The sequence below is a fragment of the Triticum aestivum genome, chromosome 2D (genome assembly GCF_018294505.1).
Source record: "Triticum aestivum cultivar Chinese Spring chromosome 2D, IWGSC CS RefSeq v2.1, whole genome shotgun sequence".
NCBI classification, from domain to species: Eukaryota; Viridiplantae; Streptophyta; class Magnoliopsida; order Poales; family Poaceae; genus Triticum; species Triticum aestivum.
This window is the reverse complement of record NC_057799.1, coordinates 550,603,122-550,622,839: the sequence shown is the minus strand read 5'-3', so window position 1 is coordinate 550,622,839 and position 19,718 is coordinate 550,603,122. Positions and strand designations below refer to the sequence as shown.

The 19,718-nt window shown below is 45.1% G+C and overlaps 3 protein-coding genes across 3 annotated transcripts; all 3 read left to right on the top strand.

Annotated features, from left to right (window-relative positions):
- Positions 1-7,779: 7,779 nt before the first annotated feature.
- LOC123049927 (P-loop guanosine triphosphatase YjiA) lies at positions 7,780-10,875 on the top strand. Its single transcript, XM_044472776.1, has 10 exons — positions 7,780-8,088; positions 8,376-8,441; positions 8,609-8,789; positions 8,901-9,097; positions 9,244-9,294; positions 9,390-9,481; positions 9,582-9,649; positions 9,917-9,996; positions 10,106-10,210; positions 10,419-10,875. The coding sequence occupies exons 1-10, from the start codon at positions 7,840-7,842 to the stop codon at positions 10,554-10,556; spliced, it is 1,227 nt and encodes a 408-aa protein (XP_044328711.1). The 5' UTR covers positions 7,780-7,839; the 3' UTR covers positions 10,557-10,875.
- Positions 10,876-11,553: 678 nt separating this feature from the next.
- Positions 11,554-14,298, top strand: LOC123054432 (cell division cycle 20.2, cofactor of APC complex). Its single transcript, XM_044478208.1, has 5 exons — positions 11,554-12,192; positions 12,302-12,580; positions 12,685-12,954; positions 13,047-13,637; positions 13,745-14,298. The coding sequence occupies exons 1-5, from the start codon at positions 12,013-12,015 to the stop codon at positions 13,886-13,888; spliced, it is 1,464 nt and encodes a 487-aa protein (XP_044334143.1). The 5' UTR covers positions 11,554-12,012; the 3' UTR covers positions 13,889-14,298.
- Positions 14,299-14,821: 523 nt separating this feature from the next.
- Positions 14,822-19,469, top strand: LOC123054431 (clathrin interactor EPSIN 1). Its single transcript, XM_044478207.1, has 11 exons — positions 14,822-15,128; positions 15,259-15,310; positions 15,806-15,885; positions 15,975-16,053; positions 16,337-16,420; positions 16,508-16,653; positions 16,756-16,977; positions 17,382-17,458; positions 17,931-18,118; positions 18,277-18,883; positions 18,970-19,469. The coding sequence occupies exons 1-11, from the start codon at positions 15,088-15,090 to the stop codon at positions 19,200-19,202; spliced, it is 1,809 nt and encodes a 602-aa protein (XP_044334142.1). The 5' UTR covers positions 14,822-15,087; the 3' UTR covers positions 19,203-19,469.
- The last annotated feature ends 249 nt before the right edge of the window (positions 19,470-19,718 follow it).

Genomic DNA, 19,718 nt, shown 5'->3' with positions numbered 1-19,718 from the left:
ATGGGAATTCTTCTACAGTCTCGGTTCATCTTTATAAAGTTAAACCGGCCCTTGGGGACTATACCGGCGAAAGAGCAGTATGGCAAATTTTAAGGAACCGGTTCATCTTAACAAGGTAATCCGGTCCCTGGAGGCTAAATAGGCAAAGTTAAGTTATGACAAAAGTCTCGGTTTAGATTGGTATCATAAACCGTCACTTGGGAGCTACTACGAGTCGATGAACTGCAATTGGACAAAGGAGAAAAACAGTAGTTACCTCATATCGCTCCTTCATCAAGTTTACCAAACTAGCTTCATAGTCACGACTGGTATATAGACGGTTCAAGAAGCCAGAGTGAATATCTTGAACATTGAGGTGGGCGAAGCTTGATAAATCGGCATTCCATTTGCCTTTGACGATAGCAAAGAGATCATCCTTGGCAGTATGCTTTGACAAAGCTACAGGGTTGCCTGGAGTGGAGTGGCTAGTGCCAGTAATCATAACGTCATCATCTTGTTCATCAGTAGCTCTTGCCGGAGTTGGCGGTTTATCAGTGTCCTTCGCTGGACTGACCGGTTTGTCACCAGTTCGGACAGGGCTGGTTGGCCGGTCTACATGACTTGTAGTATCAACTTGCACTTGTTCAGCAAGGAAATCATGGTCTTGAAGCGGCGGATCGTGAAGCATGGCGTCAGCATCGGTTTCTTCCAGATCTGGAGTTGTTCCCGGTTCAGCAGCTACATTATCATCAGCCGGATTGGTCAACCGAGCTTTCTTGCTGGGTCTTGGCTTGGCGCTGCGAAAAGATAGACATAAGGATCAGTAAAGTATGAAAAGATAACATATCAAGAATAAAGACATGTGCATAACTCACCCAGGAACTGTTTTGAGGGGTGGAAGCTGTGTGGCCGAAGACTCGCCAGAGGATGAGTGAGAAGTACCCTGATAATTTGAATCAGACGGGTTAAGAGGCTGGCGAAAACAACCTGCTTTTGGGCATGAAGTATCAATGGGATAAGAGACCTCTGATCGGCGTTTCCGAACCGGACTGTTCGGTAAACCGGCGGAGGTAACTACCTGGCCGCTGTGCCGGGTTGTACGGCGAGCTTCGTGCTGCTGCGTCTTCAAAAGAAAGTTTGGGTCCAAATAAGCAAGAGGGTGAGAAAATTTTACTTTCCGGTTTGCTTGACGTATTTTTGATGTTGGCAGAGGATCTGAATCAGAGGAAAGAATAGTTACCTCTACGTCCTCAGCGTGACTGCCTTCAGCGTCGTCCTGATAATAATCATTGTCAATGAGATGTACGAAAAATGAACCAAGAGAGTCAAGTTCTACCTCTGATTCCGGATTACGCACATTGTCATCAGCTGGTAGATCGGAGGATGCAGTGGTCCTTCTCTTGGCAGGTTTCTTAACAACCTTGGTCTTTGGACGAACTGGCTTGACCGGTTTGTCTTGCGGTTTTGCCGGTTTATCTTGTGATGGTTTCTTGTTCCAGAACGGATCATCACCCTGTCAAAAAATAATCACACTCTCAGAGAATATTTGGACAGAAGCAAATTCAGATACAAAGGATTGTATGATTCTTACAGCTGGTGGTTTGTTGAAGGTGCAGAAAGGGAGTAGTCCGATTTGGGCACAAACGGCCTCCGGTTCGTTCAGTATTTTCTTTACAGCCTCAGTGACTTCTTCGTCTGTAAGCTGAATATCAATGTGCCACTGAGCATCCTTCAGACTACCCGTGTACTCACACATCAAATCGGGGCACCGTCTTAAGGGCAGAATACTCCAGCTTATCCAGCAACGAGCAAGATCAACTCCTGTCAAACTGTTCGCCATGAAGGCTCTAAGCTTTGATAGTTGGGGAGCATAGTTGGCTCGTTCTCTTGCTGTCAACCTCTGAGGAAACGGGTGTGTGTTGCTCAGGCGTTCAGGGCGGTAACCCGGCAGGGGGTTTTCATCAGATGGAGAGGTATCCATGCAGTAAAACCAAGTTTGGTTCCACTCTTTGGGGTGACTGTGGAGTTTGGGATTAGGGAAGGTGACTTCTTTCCTCTTCTAAACCGCCATTCCGCCCAGTTCCGTATTGGGTCCATCTGAGAACTCGGTGCGACGGTTTAAGTGAAAGAAATCCCTAAACAGTTCGACTGTAGGTTCCTCTTGTAGATAAGCTTCACAGAATACTTGGAAATGGCAGATGTTGGTAACAGAGTTGGGACCGATGTCTTGAGGGCGCGGCTGAAAATTGGCTAGCACATCTCAGAAATTTTTTGAACCGGGAGGGCTAAAACCTCGTCCAAGATGATCAACAAACACGACTACTTCTCCATCCTTGGGTGTAGGAGGATTTTCCGGGCCAGGGACCCTCCAGTGGATGACATCTTTCTTGGCTAAAGCGCCTGTTTTAACAAGGTTGTTTAATTGCTCCTCGGTTACTCGAGAGGGAGCCCAATTGCACTCATAAACTTGTTTAGCCATGACAAGGAAAATCTGAAACATGAGTATTACCGGTTTAAGATTTACAGTGGACAACTATACAGCGGTATGAGGATACTAGCATATTGGTAAACCGGAGTCTGGCAATGGAACGGTGTAATGCATTGGCGGTTCAACAGGGGACTAATGGTATCTACCGGGTCATCATTTTTTCTGTGAGGTTAAACCGGCCAATCTGGTATTCAAAGGGTGTAAGAGAAGGAAGAAACAAGTTTCACATCTTGCTATGGTAAATTCAGATCTACCGCGCGTAGGAAAAACAAAATATATCCTGACCTAAATTCCAGTGTACTGAAGGTTCACCAAGATGAGATGAGTTGGATATCAAACAGGTGCTGAAACTGCTAAAGCGCAAGATCTATGTGGTTTAAACTACTACCGCACGAGACCTATGTGGTTTTTGGATCTAACCCATGGATATAAATAAGGGAAAAGAAGGGCAGCGACGAACACCGATGAACGACAGAAACCCTAAGTGCAGATCTATGGTAAGAGAAAGGGGAGACTTACGGATGCTGTTGAGCAGCGGTGGCGTGCGGAGGAGCTCTGGTACGTTCAGGTTGATGTAGCGGCCAAGGTTGGTGCAGCAGTCGAAGGTTGATGGCGGCGGCTATAACACCCTGGATGTAACTTTCCATATTTGTAACCCCAACTCTTGCCATTTCGGCTATGTGTTATGATATTCCCTCCGTGGTCGGGTTTTGTCTTTCATTTTGCATTTTGTTCATGTCATGCATCTTTGGGAGGAGGAACTAGACGAGAACTAAATCAAGAGAGAACTAGAGGAGGCTCCAAAACTTATGTTCTAGGGGTTGTCGCTGCCCTTCTATTTACATGTTGAGTCTTGGGGTCGCAACTTTGGGAGGGGGGCTCCCCAAGGACGGTTTGGAGCGCAAAAAAGAATCATCCTCGGATTCCAACATGAAATGCGAAGATTCCTGGCGTTTCCGGAAATGCCACATACCTCGGCGTCTAGCCCAAGGGGGGAAACGCCAAGGACCCTGGCGTCTGGCCCCTGTCCTCCGCAAAACCCCTTTTGCACCGATCTAAAGCCTCGTGGGCCTTACCCCTTGCCCCAGTAAAGGTGTTCTCGCACTAGGGACCCTTTGGATTTATGGTTCCGTAACCTTCTGGACATCATCAAAAGTTCCTAGGACCTTCCCAAAACCTCCTAGAACATTTCTGGAAACATCTGAAACTCTCTCAAAACTATTTCTCATATTCCCGGAATTATTATGAGAATATTTTCTCATCACTCTCACTCCATTAACACTCAACAGATCGTGATTCCATTAAGCTTGTGACCCTGTAGGTTCGGTAAAACAGACATGAACAACACCCCTTTCGTTCAATGACCAATAGTGGAACCGTGGACATCCATATTGATTCCTTTGAATACACGAATGACATTCTGATACGTCCATTTTGCATCATGTTTTCCTACTGTTATTTATAAAAAAATTTATGCATAATAATACTTTTTGGAGTAATTCTAATGCCTTTTCTCTCATAATATGCAAGGTTCACACAAAGAGGGAGAATTCCGGCAGCTAAAATCTGGACCTGAAAAAGCTACGTCAGGCTACCTATTCTGCACAACTCCAAATGAGCTGAAACTTCACGAGGAATTTTTATGGAATAAATAAGAAATACTGGAGCAAATAACTACCAGAGGGGGGCGACCTGGTGAGCACAAGACACCAGGGCGCGCCAGGCCCCCCAGGTGCACCCTAGTGGGTTGTGCTCAGCCCAGCCCACCTCCGGTGCCCTTCTTCTGGTATATAAGTCATTTTGACCTAGAAAAAATAAGGAGAGGACTTTTGGGACGGAGCACCGCCGTCTCGAGGCGGAACTTGGGCAGGAGCACTTTTGCCCTCCGGCGGAGCGATTTCGCCGGGGGAACTTCCCTCCCGGAGGGGGAAATCATCGTCATCGTCATCACCAACAACCCTCTCATCTTGGGGAGGCCAATCTTCATCAACATCTTCACAAGAACCATCTCCTCTCAAATCCTAGTTCATCTCTTTTGTTCAATCTTTGTACCGGAACTATAGATTGGTACTTGTGGGTGACATTACATCTTGTAGTTGATTACTATATGGTTTATTTGGTGGAAGATTATATGTTCAGATCCATTATGCTATTTAATACCCCTCTGATCATGAGCATGTTTATCACTTGTGAGTAGTTACTTTTGTTCTTGAGGTCACGGGAGAAATCATGTTGCAAGTAATCATGTGAACTTGATACGTGCTCGATATTTTGAGAATATGTATGTTGCGATTCCCTTAGTGGTGTCATGTGAACGTCGACTACATGACACTTCACCATATTTGGGCCTAAGGAAATGCATTGTGGAGTAGTTACTTGATGATGGGTTGCTAGAGTGACAGAAGCTTAAACCCTAGTTTATGCGCTACTTCGTAAGGGACCGATTTGGATCCAAAAGTTTAATGCTATGGTTAGATTTTATCTTAATACTTTTCTCATAGTTGCGGATGCTTGCGAGGGGGTTAATCATAAGTAGGAGGTTTGTTCAAGTAAGAACAACAACTAAGCACCGATCCACCCACATATGAAATTATCAAAGTAGCGAACACAAATCAAACCAACATGATGAAAGTGACTAGATGAAATTCCCGTGTACCCTCAAGAACGCTTTGCTTATCATAAGAGACCATTTTGGCCTGTCCTTTTCCTTAAAAGGATTGGGCTACCTTACTGTACTTTTGTTACTATTACCGTTACTTGCCCGTTACAAATTATCTTGCCATCAAACTACTCGCTACTTATAATTTCAGTGCTTGCGGAGAATACCTTGCTGAAAACCACTTGTCATTTCCTTCTGCTCCTCGTTGGGTTTGACACTCTTACTTATCGAAAGGACTACGATCGATCCTCTATACTTGTGGGTCATCACATTCACGTGAACCTTTGGTTATCATGTGCAATTCCCTTTGCTTCGGGATACTTTACAAAACTCGAGGTGAGATATATCGGTATCCTTGAGTCATTCTCATGCTCAGTGTACCGGTCTCCTCGTTACTGGTTTTGTTCTTCTTTGTCGCTGACATGTTCCGACATCCCTGTGACCTAGTCACCCGTGTCTGGCCAGACGATAAAGGATGCCGTCACACTGAGAGGACCCTAAGAATATCTCTCCATCGTCGGATGAGCAAATCCCACTCTTGAGCTATTTAGCCCCTTGTCAAACTTTCCGATGAACCTGTAAGTTATCGTTATGATCAGCATGTTACAAATGACGTTTGAGCAACCCCAGAGTCCATCGTACGGTAAGAAGTGACTATGATACTCTCTTGGTCTAAGGAACTAAAACATACGTTAACTCTCCATGTTATATCAATTGACTTGTGACGATAGTATCTCAAAGTATAACAAACAAATTTGCGTCAATTCAATATGATCGTTCTTCCAACGTAATACTCTCAAGTTATTTTGGGACTATCGTTACACTTAACGATATCCCAAGATCCGGAAAACATGATCACAAACAACACTTGAGCTAGTCTTAGAGGCGAGACTAGGAATCAGGTTTTACCGTTTATCATTCCACATGTCCATATGAGTTTTCTTCCACTGAATCACATATTCCAAGATCATAGCAGTTATAACATAGAATATAAACTCTTAATTATAAACATGAAAATATAATAATACTATATTATTGCCCTAGATCATATTTCCAACAGCTCTCACCTCCTTCGCCCACAAGTGTTTGAAGAATTGCATATGTAAGATTTTTTCCCTTTTCATTGTGTTTTAATGTTTATGCAATAAAATTCACATGGGATATTACATAAGATGAAGAGGTTAAGAAATATATTCTTCCACGACTCTTCGTCCGAGGTGGAGGAAGAAGAAGATGATGGTTCACGAGGACTTTTGGCGACTGAGACTATGATCAAGTTTGGCTGCTTGTACATCAATCGAGGCCGCCACAGTTTGGAAGGCTTGTTGCCGAAGATGCTTATCCTTGCAACTATGTTGTCAGTGGCCATCGGTACACGATGTGCTACCACCTTGCAGATGACATCTATCCTTCATGGGTCTCATTTGTGAAGGCAATCCGGCATGCAAAAGGTAACCAGAGATCCCATTTTGTAATGCGTCAAATAGTCGACGAGATAGAATGTTGAGAGAGTTTTTGGTGTCTCCAAAAGCGTCTTGCCATTATTCGCGGCTCTATTGAGTATTGGAAGCCGCTTGTCATATGGAAAATAATGACATGTTGAATCAGCTTGCACAACATGATCATTGAGGATGAGAGAGGCATGCCAGAGAATTTTCGGTACATCTCCAAATGGGATCTTGTCAAGCCAAAATACAATGCAAGCAGGATACAGAGATTCCTCGCAGCCAAGGTTGTCAGAATCGTGATTCTGAATCGGATTGGAGCTTCGAGTAGAATCTTAACTATTAGAATAGTAGAGACGTATATTTTACTAACTAAAGTCCTAGAATCGGAGGGGTTAGTTTGGATCGTAAAATCGTGGAATCATATAACAGAATCACGATTCTGACAACCTTGCTCGCAGTGCATCGAAGTATCGAGAACTGAAAAGTTCATACTCAGCTCCAAGATGATATTGTTGAGCACTTGTGGGCACTTCCAAGCACTTGATTGTTGTGCTCCTATCATGTTCTTTATTCTAATTAATACTTCATTTGAACATTTTTTGTGTGTTTGAATTTGAATTATTAAATTTGTAATGTTCGTGAATTGTGTGAACCTTAATTAGCAAGTTTAAAATGTAACATGTGTGCAGACATGTAGTTGAAATGAAATATGTAAACCAAAAGTTTAAATAATTGATAGTTTTTTTTAGCAAGTTAAGTTTTAAAAGGGTTCACTTGCAAACCTATTTAACTCCTCAGGATTGAGGAGTTCAGAATTGAGGGGGCATCTGCTAGGGCATGTACAATGGTTGATAATATAGTTATATCTAAAGTCTTGCATGTAATTTAAAGATGATAAAAAAATATGTTTACAATGGGTCATCTCTTAGCATTATCTCCTATAACTAGCTACTCCCTCTGTCTGGTCATAGAAATGGTTGTATCCATGTTATAGATACAACCATGTTAATCCATTTGTAAGATTTTCAGACGAAGGGAGTATTTTTAAAAACGTAATGAGTTAAGAGATCATCTCTTATTCTCTCTTAAATAAAAATAAGGTAAGATAAGATAAACTTTTTCTTATGATTTCTTTCTCCTCCACGTCATCATTTCTCTCTCTCTTTTTTAGGTGAATCATTTCTCTCTCTAGTCCACGTCTGCACGAATCGTCGAAACCCCAGAAAAGCCCACGGCGGCCGCCAAGTTCACCCGAGAGTTCAGGTATGGCGGCTGCGGCGGCGGCTGCACGGCTGCTGCTCCCCAGGGCGACCAGAGCCGCGGCCTCCTCCTCCGCTCTTCTCCACCGCCCTCTCGATTCCTTTTCCAGATGCTTCCGAAGCCTCGGGCCGCCCCTCCCGCGGCCGCCGCCCACCGTATTCCAGCGGCACCTCTCCGACGCTGCCTTCGACGCGCAGGCGCTGGACAACCGCGTCCCCGCTACCGTCATCACCGGCTTCCTCGGCTCCGGCAAGGTCCTCCTCGCTTACTTGCCTTTCCCCTTGTGAAGTTCTGCTACCTGGAGCGTGTAGGCTATACAAGTCAAGCCAGTCTGAAGTCTGAACTTACTGCATATAATGGCGTAGGTGATGTTAATATGCATTCAGATTTGAGAAATCGATATGCTATCAGTAAAACCTACTACACCCGGCGTGGATTTAAACCGATGAATGTGCTCACTTCCATGGTGCTATAATAATCTCTATAGGACTGATGTTTGTTCATTAAGGTTGGCTAATTGCTTTCAATCTCTCTTTTGCAGACAACCCTTCTGAATCACATTCTAACATCACAGCATGGGAAGAGGATTGCTGTCATTGAGAATGAGGTTAACTGAAGATCCTTGTTTCTTGGAGCACTTTATTATGCCCAGTCAACATTGTTTGATATTATGTTCCGCAGCAAATCGATAGTGCACTGAATCAGCTCCATTTTAACATGACGAGACTCTGGTGGTGCTATGTAGAATAAGCCATATTGCCCTTTTGTGTGCAGTTTGGTGAGGTGGATATTGATAGCTCACTGGTCGCTAACCATTCATCTGTTGCTGAAGACATTGTGATGGTGAATAATGGCTGCTTGTGTTGCACTGTCCGAGGGGATCTTGTAAAGATGCTTCTCAAGTTGGTGAAGCAAAAGGGCGACAAGTTTGATCATATCGTTATTGAGACAACAGGTAAATCTCATTGGTTCAAAATCTACCAGACTACCAATACATGGTTATTACTTTTTAGTCTAAAGATGTGTCGAAGTTCTTATATCTGACATAACTAATGTCTCTGTCTAGGTCTTGCAAAGCCTGGTCCTGTTATTGAGACATTTTGTTCTGATGAATTGGTCTCGAAATATGTGAAACTTGATGGTGTTGTTACTTTGGTTGATTGTAAGCATGCCATGCAACATTTGAATGAAGTGAAAGCAAGGTGGGTTGTGAACGAGGCAGTAGAACAAGTTGCTTATGCAGACCGGATTATATTGAACAAGGTATTTAGTCAGTCTATAGAACTATATACAAGGTTCTGGTGCAAAATATTGTTATTTAAGCACGTCTTTTTTCTGCATTTTCTTCTTCAAGAATACAGTATAAAAGTGCTTGCTTTTCTAATGCTCTATAATTGCTATCTATGCAGACTGATTTGGTTGATGACACAGAACTTGAGGTTTTAACCAACAAGATCAAGGTAGGTTGGCACAATGCCTTCAGCAAACAGATGTTTTTTTTGTCAAGTGCAAACTTATTTTGTTGTGCGCAAGCTGAATCTTTTTCTCGTTGCAGCTCATAAATGGGATGGCGCAAATGAAAAAAGCAATGTTTGGTGATGTTGACATGGATTTTGTGCTAGGAATTGGCGGTTATGACCTTGATAGGTTAGTATCTTTATTTTCTTGTGTGCTAAAGAATGTTGGGCTGTAATCATGAGAGTCAGATGTCATATCTTGTTTCCCTAATTGAGATAAAAATCTGCAGGATTGAGGCTGCAGTCCAATTGAATGAAAACAAAGAGACAGGGCATTGCCATTTGGGACATGAGCATGGTAATGTTCAGGCTCTGGTATCCATGCGTTCTGAATTCCACCATATTAGAGACATGCTAAATTTTATATCTAGGGCTTAAGACAGCATTTAGTGGCTTCCTTTGTATTTTTTACCTTTTATCGAAATTCTGATGGAGACATATAAATGCTCAATAATGGAGATGACACACCCAGACTTGCAGTTTGCTCTAAATTTTCTGTATGCTTTCATTTTTATTCAACTTTCTCCTTTTTCTCAGCCAGTTTGTTTACTTTGCTGACTTGTAGGACATCATCATGACCATGTCCATGATGCAGCTGTTACTAGTGTAAGTATTGTTTCGGAGGGACTACTTGATCTTGATGAGGTAAACGAATGTAGTTAAGATTTGCTTGAAATATGGTTCTTCCTTTTACCACCAAACTTTTCCTCAGCAAATGAACCAGTTTATCACTAACGTGCAATGTCTTTTCAAGGTTAATGATTGGCTGGAGAGACTGGTCGATGAGAAAGGTGAAGACCTGTACAGATTAAAGGGTGTTATATCCGTCAACGAGTCAACTGGACGCTTCGTGTTTCAGGTTAGCCAGCCAAACCTTTCCTCGGCAAAGAAACCAGTTCATCATCTTCTGCTATGCTATCCCTTTGCTTGAACGAAGTCGATCTGTGTGATCAGAGCTATGTGTTGTACTAAACTTTTGATCATCCTTGTGTTGCCGCATAAAATCTTTTGTTCCGGTGCCTCTGCAGTTTCGACCGTTCTAACATATGCCATGCACGAAATTGCAGGGTGTGCACTCTATGTTGGAAGGTTGCCCAGCGAAGCCGTGGGAGGATGATGAGAAGAGGATCAGCAAGCTCGTGTTTATCGGCAGGAATCTGGACGAAGCCGCGCTAAGGAAGGCCTTCAAAGGTTGCCTGCTGTGATGAACCCTCTGATCATGTGTTTATCTCATTGGGATCGTGGTGGGGGCTGAGAATGACTATAGGCAAGTAAATCAGGCGAAAAGGGCAAGTGCAAGGCCCTATGTTTTTTTTGGTGCTGATGTTTGCCCCGGAGTTCTCTGAGAAGCCGAGTAGTGTATCTTGTGGACTAGGCTAGAAGTAGAGAGCCGAATTGTGTGGTATCCTTGTCTTGATGAGAACCATACCTGTATGCCGTTGTAGTTTTCTTGCGATTTATAGGTTAAAAAAGAAACCATGAAGAGTTTCCTGTGATGAAACTAGAGAGAGAATTCATGTGTCAGCTCAGCCGTCTGGAACTCTGAATACGTGCATGCCTTTGCCATGTCTTGGATGTCATTCTATTGGAATTTGGCCCTGTGGCCGGCTCTATTTACCTCCAAATACAGGATATTTTGCAAAAAAAAAAGACCCTCTTATCTGGCTGACGTTTACTAGGTTGGGGTGGCATTTGCTAGCGTTTCCATGAAAGTTTTAGTTCTGTGTGGGGTTGAAGAAACTGTCACCACCGATAGATAGTCAGATACAACTAAAATGGCCAGCAAAAACATTTAAAATCTCGCAGCCAGATAAGATTTCCAATAAAAGGATTACACATGAATTTTGCCGTGTGACAGACTTGTTCAGCTCTTGGCCTGAAGTCGTCCCGCGTTTCTATTCGACCTAACAAACACACCACAAATCCAAAAACCGGGGATTTCACACCAATTTTGCACGAAAGCACCGAAATCCTCTCTCTCACGAAATCTGAAAAGAAAATCGATTTCGAATTCGAAGCAAACAACCGAATTCCGCGAGACAGTGCTCGTATGGAATTCCATGCGGGAGAACGAGTACTGCAGCACACGTGGCGTCCGCTGATTTGCCGTGTCCGTGCGCGCTACGAGGGTGCCCGTGGCATCCAGAGAAAACGCGGTACCCGTGCGCCCAACGGCTATATTTTTTTACACCCTTCCATCTTTGCCTCCCTCCTCCCCCCTGCCGCACCACTATTTCCACCCCACGGATCCGCCAAGAACTCCCCACCCCGCCCCGCACAGAACCAACTCCGCCGCCCTCCCCCGGCCTCGCGAGCCAGCGAATCCGTCGAGCGCTCGGGGGGAAACGCCCGCCGCCTCGTCCGCGCTCGGAGCTCCGCAGGATCCTCCTCCTCCTCGCGCTCAAAGCTCGTTTTTTGGTTACTGATTGCGATCTCGGTTCTTGATTCCCGTCCGCGCGCTGCTAATCTCGCCGTCTTCTTTCTTTTGGTAGAAAAATTCCTCTCCGCGTTAGGGTCCTTTACCGAGTTTGATTTGGTTTGTTATATACTCGTCTGCCTGCGAATCCGTTGCTCGATTTAGGGTTACTTTCGTGTAGATCCCCGGCTCGAATTGCATTTGCTCGCATCAGTACTACCGCCGTTTCTTGTTTGCTCTGATCCATGGACGCAGGTTCCGACTTGATGTCGCCGGAGAAGAGCGGCAGGCGGGGCGCGCGGCCGCCGCTCCGGGAGGCCGGCGCGACGCCCTCCATGCCGCCGCTCCAGGAGCCCGGCTCCAGGCCCAGGCCCTACATGCCGTCCCTCTGCTCCACGCCCCGCAACCCTGCCGTCAAGTGCTATGTGAGTCCTCCATCCCCTTCCCCATTTCGCCTGTGTCCTGTACCTGCCCGCCAGTCGTTCGACGGAATGCCTGAACGGGTGTGAATCTGCTTGCTTTTTTGTCTGGCAGGGCGACAGGTTCATCCCTGACAGGTCGGCGATGGACATGGACATGGCGCACTACCTGCTGACGGAGCCGAGGAAGGACAGGAAGAACGGGGCGACGCCGTCGCCGGGGAAGGAGACGTACCGGAAGCTGCTGGCGGAGAAGCTGCTCAACAACCGCACCAGGATCCTCGCCTTCCGCAACAAGCCACCGGAGCCTGAGAACAGCATCTTCACGGAGCTCCGTGCCGATGTGGCCTCCGTCCAGGCCAGACCGGCGAAGAAGCGTCGATACATCCCTCAGGTGCGGCACGCTTGGTTTGTGATGGTGCTCGCATTGGTTATTGCAGTTGTAGTGGTGATTGCTGATGATTACTGACTCGATGTGCATTTGGAAACCTGATGCAGTCCGCTGATAGGACTCTGGATGCACCAGACCTCGTTGACGATTACTACCTCAACCTGCTGGACTGGGGAAGCGCCAACGTGCTGTCCATTGCACTGGGCAACACGGTTTACCTCTGGGACGCCGCAAGTGGGTCTACATCCGAGCTTGTTACCGTTGATGAGGACGATGGCCCTGTCACTAGTGTTAGCTGGGCTCCTGATGGCCAGAACATTGCTATTGGCCTCAACTCCTCTGCTGTCCAGATATGGGATTCCAGCTCGAACCGACTGGTTGGTACTTCTTGACCCCTCTCTCCTGTTATAATTCTCTGTTAGCAGCATTATTTGTGCTTTTTAGTTGCTGATCATGATTCACTCTGCAGCTGAGGACACTGCAAGGTGCGCATGAGTCGAGAGTCGGTTCACTGGCATGGAACAAGAGCATCCTGACCGCTGGTGGTATGGACGGCAAGATTGTGAACAACGATGTGAGGATTAGGGACCATGCTGTGCAGACATACCGCGGGCACTCGCAGGAGGTGTGTGGCCTCAAGTGGTCCGGATCAGGGCGGCAGCTAGCCAGCGGTGGAAACGACAACCTCCTCCACATATGGGATGTGTCCATGGCATCCTCTGCACAATCTGCAGGCCGCACCCAATGGCTACACAGGATGGAAGACCACTCGGCTGCTGTGAAGGCGCTCGCATGGTGCCCATTCCAGAGCAACCTGCTCGCATCGGGTGGCGGCGCAAATGACCGATGCATCAAGTTCTGGAACACACACACCGGCGCATGCCTCAACTCAGTCGACACCGGGTCACAAGTCTGTGCGCTGCTATGGAACAAGAATGACAGAGAGCTGCTGAGCTCGCATGGATTCACTCAGAACCAGCTGACATTGTGGAAGTACCCTTCGATGGCCAAGATGGCCGAGCTCAATGGCCATACCTCCCGTGTCCTCTTCATGGCTCAGGTAATAATCTTTGCTCGCTCCCTATGAATGCTTTGTAGCTAAGTTTGAAACACATATTGTGTGCACAGATGGATGGCTTATGGTTGTCTTCTGTTGAACCTTTGCAGAGCCCTGATGGTTGCACGGTGGCATCTGCTGCAGCAGACGAGACCCTGCGCTTCTGGAATGTCTTTCCTGATGCTCCGAAGTCTGCAGTCAAAGAGAAGGCTACCCAGAGCAGATTGTTCAACAGCTACAATCACCTGCGCTAGGGAGGGAGCAGATTCCGGCAACTCTGACAAGAAGTAGCTGATTTTACTTAGAAATTCTTTGTGTGTATTGAAGTATTTGTGGGTACTTCAGTATGCTGGTAACTCTAGTTGTTGTTCTACATTGATCCAGATGAACATCAAGACCAGTTTGATGTATTATACTTACATATGTCAGTGATATATAGTACTCTCTCTGACCCATGTTAATTGTCGCAACTCTCTAGTACAACTTTTGTACTCCCTCCGTTCCTTTTTACAAGATGTTTTAGACAGCTGGTTTTGAACTGTTTTGGGAGCTGTTTGAACTTTCTAAAACGTCTTATAAAAGTGAACAGAGGGAGTACTAAAGTTGTACTAAAGCTGCAACAATTAATTTGGATTGAGGGAGTATTTTTTTTATGGTCTCAAAATCATGTGTCAACAACTAAAACTATTCTTTGTAGCTTTTGATGTTTCCTGTTGACTGGCTTTGCTGTTGACGTGAGGCTGGTCTGGAGGTGCTTCTCTTTTGGCTGCCTTCTTTATGCAGCTTGAAGCCACCACCACTATTTTATGATGTTATTCTTCTCGGGTCATACATGTACCAAGCTCGGAGTGGCAAACCATATGGTACCCTCTTGGGCGTGTTTCAGTCAAAGAAATGTGCGTTGGTTGGTTCAGTGCAGTGGCAGATGGTGTTTGTGCCGATCAGATCACAACCAAACACTCGCAAAATCAGATTAGCAGCGCCTTAATCCCATGAGATTACCAGTGAAATTTACCATTTCTCCAACCAAAGTAGCACAGTAAAAGATTGGCAGTGCACTGACACAGACCGTGGTGCTACTAGTGCGCTTGCAGCTGGTGCCATGTCGGCCGTCAGATCTCGCCAGAGTTGATCCTGGCCGTCCAATGGTAGCACACATGGTTCCTACCCACCGGCCATCACCACCAAGTGGCCTTTCGCCCTCCTCGCCGCCCACTTCCTCTCCCTCCCTCCCCGCACGCGCGCGCCCTCCGCCCGGCAGGCCGTCGACCTCGCCGTCCGTCGAGGTGGCCGCCGGCCGTCGCGAGGAATCGCCGCTCGCCGGGATCGGGGGAGCCGCCGCCGCGTCTCCATCCCATCCAGACACAGCCTCCTAGGCCACTCGCTCAGCGCTCGAGAGCCCAGATCCCCCGCTATATAGAGTCCCCGTCGACCCTTCGCCGCCGCGCAGGCCATGGATTTCATGAAGGCCTTCGATCAGACCGTAAGGGAGATGTAAGTTTTCTCGATCGGGCCACCCACCGGCCACGATCTCGCTAGCCGTTTTACAAAGTTGCAGCCTTTGCTGAATTTGATCCGTGAGGAGTGGGATCCTGATCCGTTTGCTGTGCGCCTGCTCTTGCAGAAAGAGGGAGGTCAATCTCAAGGTGCTCAAGGTCCCCGAGCTCGAACAGAAGGTATGGATCTCGCCCAGATCTTAGCTCTGCTCCTCTGTAAAGTTGTTTCCTCTTGCCGGTACTGGAGCTGTGAATTATCGGATTAGTTCATGTGGTGGAGACTGGAGGATGGAACTTGAATTTTGCCTATGCTTGCTTGCGATACCACTGTTGTCTGTACACATCCACACTAGTGCTTCAGGGAAATTGATAAATGTTGTAACTTTTCAGGAGAAATAAATAAAATTATGTCCCTTAAAAAAGTCAAATTTCTGCGCTGATGGTTTAGATAAGTTACTAAGACCTGAATCAGAGATCAGTCAAAATACACTACCGAATGCACTCCTCACGCACTGCTTTTGATTTGCCTGTAATCAGGCTGGATTCCTCGATGATTGCATTTAGAGCTAGAAGTCCGATGTGAAGTTATAGCTTACAAGACTAGTCATTTTGATCTCTCATTGTATCATATTTCGTAGCTTATGTCTTTTCCTAAAAGTTTTGCTTTCAAATCAGGTCCTTGACGCGACAAGTGATGAACCTTGGGGTCCACACGGGTCTGCTCTTTCAGAGCTAGCTCAGGCCACCAAGAAATAGTAAGTTTTAATGTCTTATTTGTGTTGTGCTATCCCACCTCCCTTTTTATCAGTGCTGGAATGATGCCTATAACTTCTAAAATCTGCAGCTCTGAGTGTCAGATGGTGATGGGTGTCCTCTGGGCCAGGCTGGGTGAGCGAGATGCAAACTGGCGTCATGTGTATAAGGTTATTGCTTCTTATTCCCTAATGACCATCCTTTAAATAGTACTCCCTCCGTTCCAAAATAGATGACCCAACTTTGTACTAACTTTATGCTAAAGTTAATACAAAGTTGAGTCATCTATTTTGGAACGGAGGGAGTATATTGGACCAATATTAAGCTTGTTAGGAATCACTTCTACAGTGATTGATCACATTAACCAGTAACCACCAAAGCGAAACAGACCTTTGTATTGTGCAAATTTTTATGAGGAATGTTATTCAGTAATTAAAATTTGTGGATGCGCAGGCACTGACGATTATTGAGTACTTGATAGCGAATGGTTCTGACCGGGCAGTTGATGACATTCTCGATCATTATTCAAAGATCTCGGTATGTGTTGTCTGTGTTTTTATTTACAACTCTTTCTAGTTAAGGCTACGTCGAGTGACTAAACATTTTCTTGTTGTATCCTTTAAGGTTCTTTCGAGTTTTGAGTTTGTGGAACCTAATGGAAAAGACTCTGGAATAAATGTGAGGAAGAAAGTGGAAACTCTGGTGGGGATCATCAATGATAAGGAGAGAATAAAGGCTGTGAGAGAGAAAGCGGCTAGTAACCGTGACAAGTGGGTTCTGCGAAATTATGAAATGAGATCTTCTAACTTTTTTTAGTTCTGTACTTATCTTTGAGAGTCTTAAACCGTAACGTATATTTGCTGTGGATGAAGGTACGTTGGGTTATCATCAACCGGGTCATACAGATCAAGCTCAGCCTCTGGAGGTAGCAACTACAGTTCAGGTGAACGCTATGGCAGTTTTGGTGGCACAAGGGAGGCTGATTCGTTCAGTAACAGTTACAGGGACAAAGAACCTGTTAAAACCTCTTCAAGTAATACTGGCAGGCGCAGATCTGGCAGCAAGATAAGAAAGGACGCGGATCATGATAGAAGGTATTTTAAGGCTTCTTAGCATTTTTACTACGTTAAATAACTATGCTGGTTTTCAGAAACTACAGCCAGTAGTATTTTACTAAGAGTATCCATTTTTATCATTAATAAAAGGTGAGTAGCCAGTGGGATATGGTGGGTCAATTATAGGTAGCATTCTTGGCTGCATGATTGGTGAATTAGTATCTAATTTGCTATTGAAAATGCAGTTAGTTCTAAAGCATACTGTTATGGTTATTGCCTATTAGAGGAGGTCCTCCTGCTGAATCTTGTTAAGTATGGTAAATGCAGCAATATTTTTGAAAGAAACATGCAGCAGTATCAGTTCGGTTCTGGATTCTTAGCGCCGGGCTTATCTTTTATTGTTATACGTTTCACTCCTTCACTGAAGTTTTATATCCACACAGCTCCTCGAAGTCCCCATCTAACACAAAAGGCAATGAGGATGAATTTGATGACTTTGATCCTCGTGGATCTTCAAATGGTAAAATATTATATATTTTTTCCTGGTTATGCTATTTCCATCCAAGGAATTTCTTTTGCTGTAGTACTGAATGCATGTTCATGTCTTGACATGTAAAACTGTTATTATCTGTAATGTTTTGACGAATACTCCCTCTGTAAACAAATATAAGATCTTTTAGAGACTTGACACAAGTCTCTAAAACGTCTTATATTTGTTTACAGAGGGAGCAGTTCACTTTTCAATTTGCATGTACCCTATGCTATTACTAGATTACCTTGCATGTAGCACAATTATAACATTCTCTTCTGCCTAATTGTAAACAGAAATTCATCATATGAACGTCAATTCAAGTGTTCAACAAGTTTTTACTAAAAGGGACGACCTGATATTTTGTTGAGACTGGGAGTGCTATGCCTTATTCATATTTGAATGAATGAATTTGTTGGATTTGGAAACTCAAAGAGATAATTATTTCTATCTTGTTCTACAGGTGCAGCTAATACAAAGACTGCCGAGGTGGATCTTCTCGGCCCAAACTTGATGGATGATTTCCTTGACGAGCCTGCAGCCACTCCAGCAGCAAAAAGTGCTGTAGAACCTCAGGTTGATCTGTTTGCTGATGCAGATTTCCAATCGGCAATCCCAGGTGCCGAAACAACTGCGCATCAGGATGTCCAGGTTTGGTTCTCTTCTCTTTGTATCGAAGCTGCTAAATATGTTATAACATTATCTGACACAGTGCCAGCCAGTATTGTGCTTTGATACTCTTATAAAATCATGTAGTTTCTCAATTTCGTTGATCATGATACAGTGTTGTCATCCAAATGATACTGCAGGAAACTGTTGACCTTTTTTCGGGAAATGCTACCTTTGCTTCAGCATTTCCACCACAGACTGGGTTTATCCAACCACCAACTTCTGGGACACCTTCTAATGCTAATACTTCCGTGTCCAAGAACACAGTACCTGAACCATTTGATCCTTTCGGTGATATTCCTTTAAGCAGTTTTGGGGGATCTGACCCATTTGGTGACTTCAGCTCATCTAGTGCACCACCACCACCTGTACACAGCTCTACTGGAAATATCAGCACGTCGAGTCAGAACCTTGAGGCAGCATCGGACTTTGGTGCCTTTGAATCAAACACCGTGGATACAGCTAAAGACCCCTTCGACTTTTCTTCCACTGGCAATTTTGGCAAAGCAGATGTAGCACCTTTGGCAGCTCCCAAAACTGATGCGTCTGATTTTGGTGCCTTCGTTGCAAACACTGTAGAAGCAACTAAAGACCCCTTTGATCTTTCTTCAAGTATTAATGGAAGGGCAGACCAAACACCTTTGGCTGCTCCCAAGCCCAACACCAAGAAAGAAAATTTTCAGGTCAAATCTGGCATATGGGCTGACTCTTTGAGCCGTGGATTAATTGATCTGAACATAACTGGACGTAAGTTCCTCCTCTCATTTCCCCCTCGCCCTTTTGGAAACACTGATTGCAGAAGTGTTGATGTCTCTCTTCACTGCAAATTGCAGCAAAGAAGGTGAACTTAGCCGATGTTGGGGTCGTCGGCGGCCTCAGTGATGGGTTCGACGACAAGGCTCAACCCTCATGGAACATGGGTGCAGGGGGATCTGGCCAACCCTCATGGAACATGGGTGCAGGGGGATCTGGCCTAGGAATGTCTGGAATTCCTCCGACTACGCAAGGTGGTGGCATCGAGAGCTTGGCAAACTACAACAAGTATCAGTTTGGTGGCTTCAAATGAGCTCCATAGGAGAACATTTCTAGCACCTGGTGTTTGTTGCTTTTTGCTGGACTGCGCCTTTGGGCGCTTATTATCTTTTTATTGGTTTTGTCATCTCGCTTTTGTTGACCGTCACATTGCTTATAATTGCCGCAGTATTCAAGTATCGTGGTCTTTGTCCAGTGTTGTCACGCATGTGTTGTGTTTGTCAGGTTTGCGGATACGCTGCCCTTGTGTCACATCACGATTCGATTCAATCTTATGGTTAATATGTGCACCTTCTGTAAATTGTAGGCCCTTTTGCTTCTGTAATGCTTTGCGGTGCTTGCATTCAATTCCTGGTTTCTGAAATACTACTTCGGAAACCATCAGCATTGCATTGAACACTGTTTTGGAACCACCGGAATGTGGTATTCCGTTTTATGCAAAAGCGTCGGAACACTAATGTCATGGCATTCATGTTAGAATTGGACTGATTCTATGTATTCTGACATTCTACCCTTGATTTTTTCTCAGAAGTTTATGAGCGTCAACAGA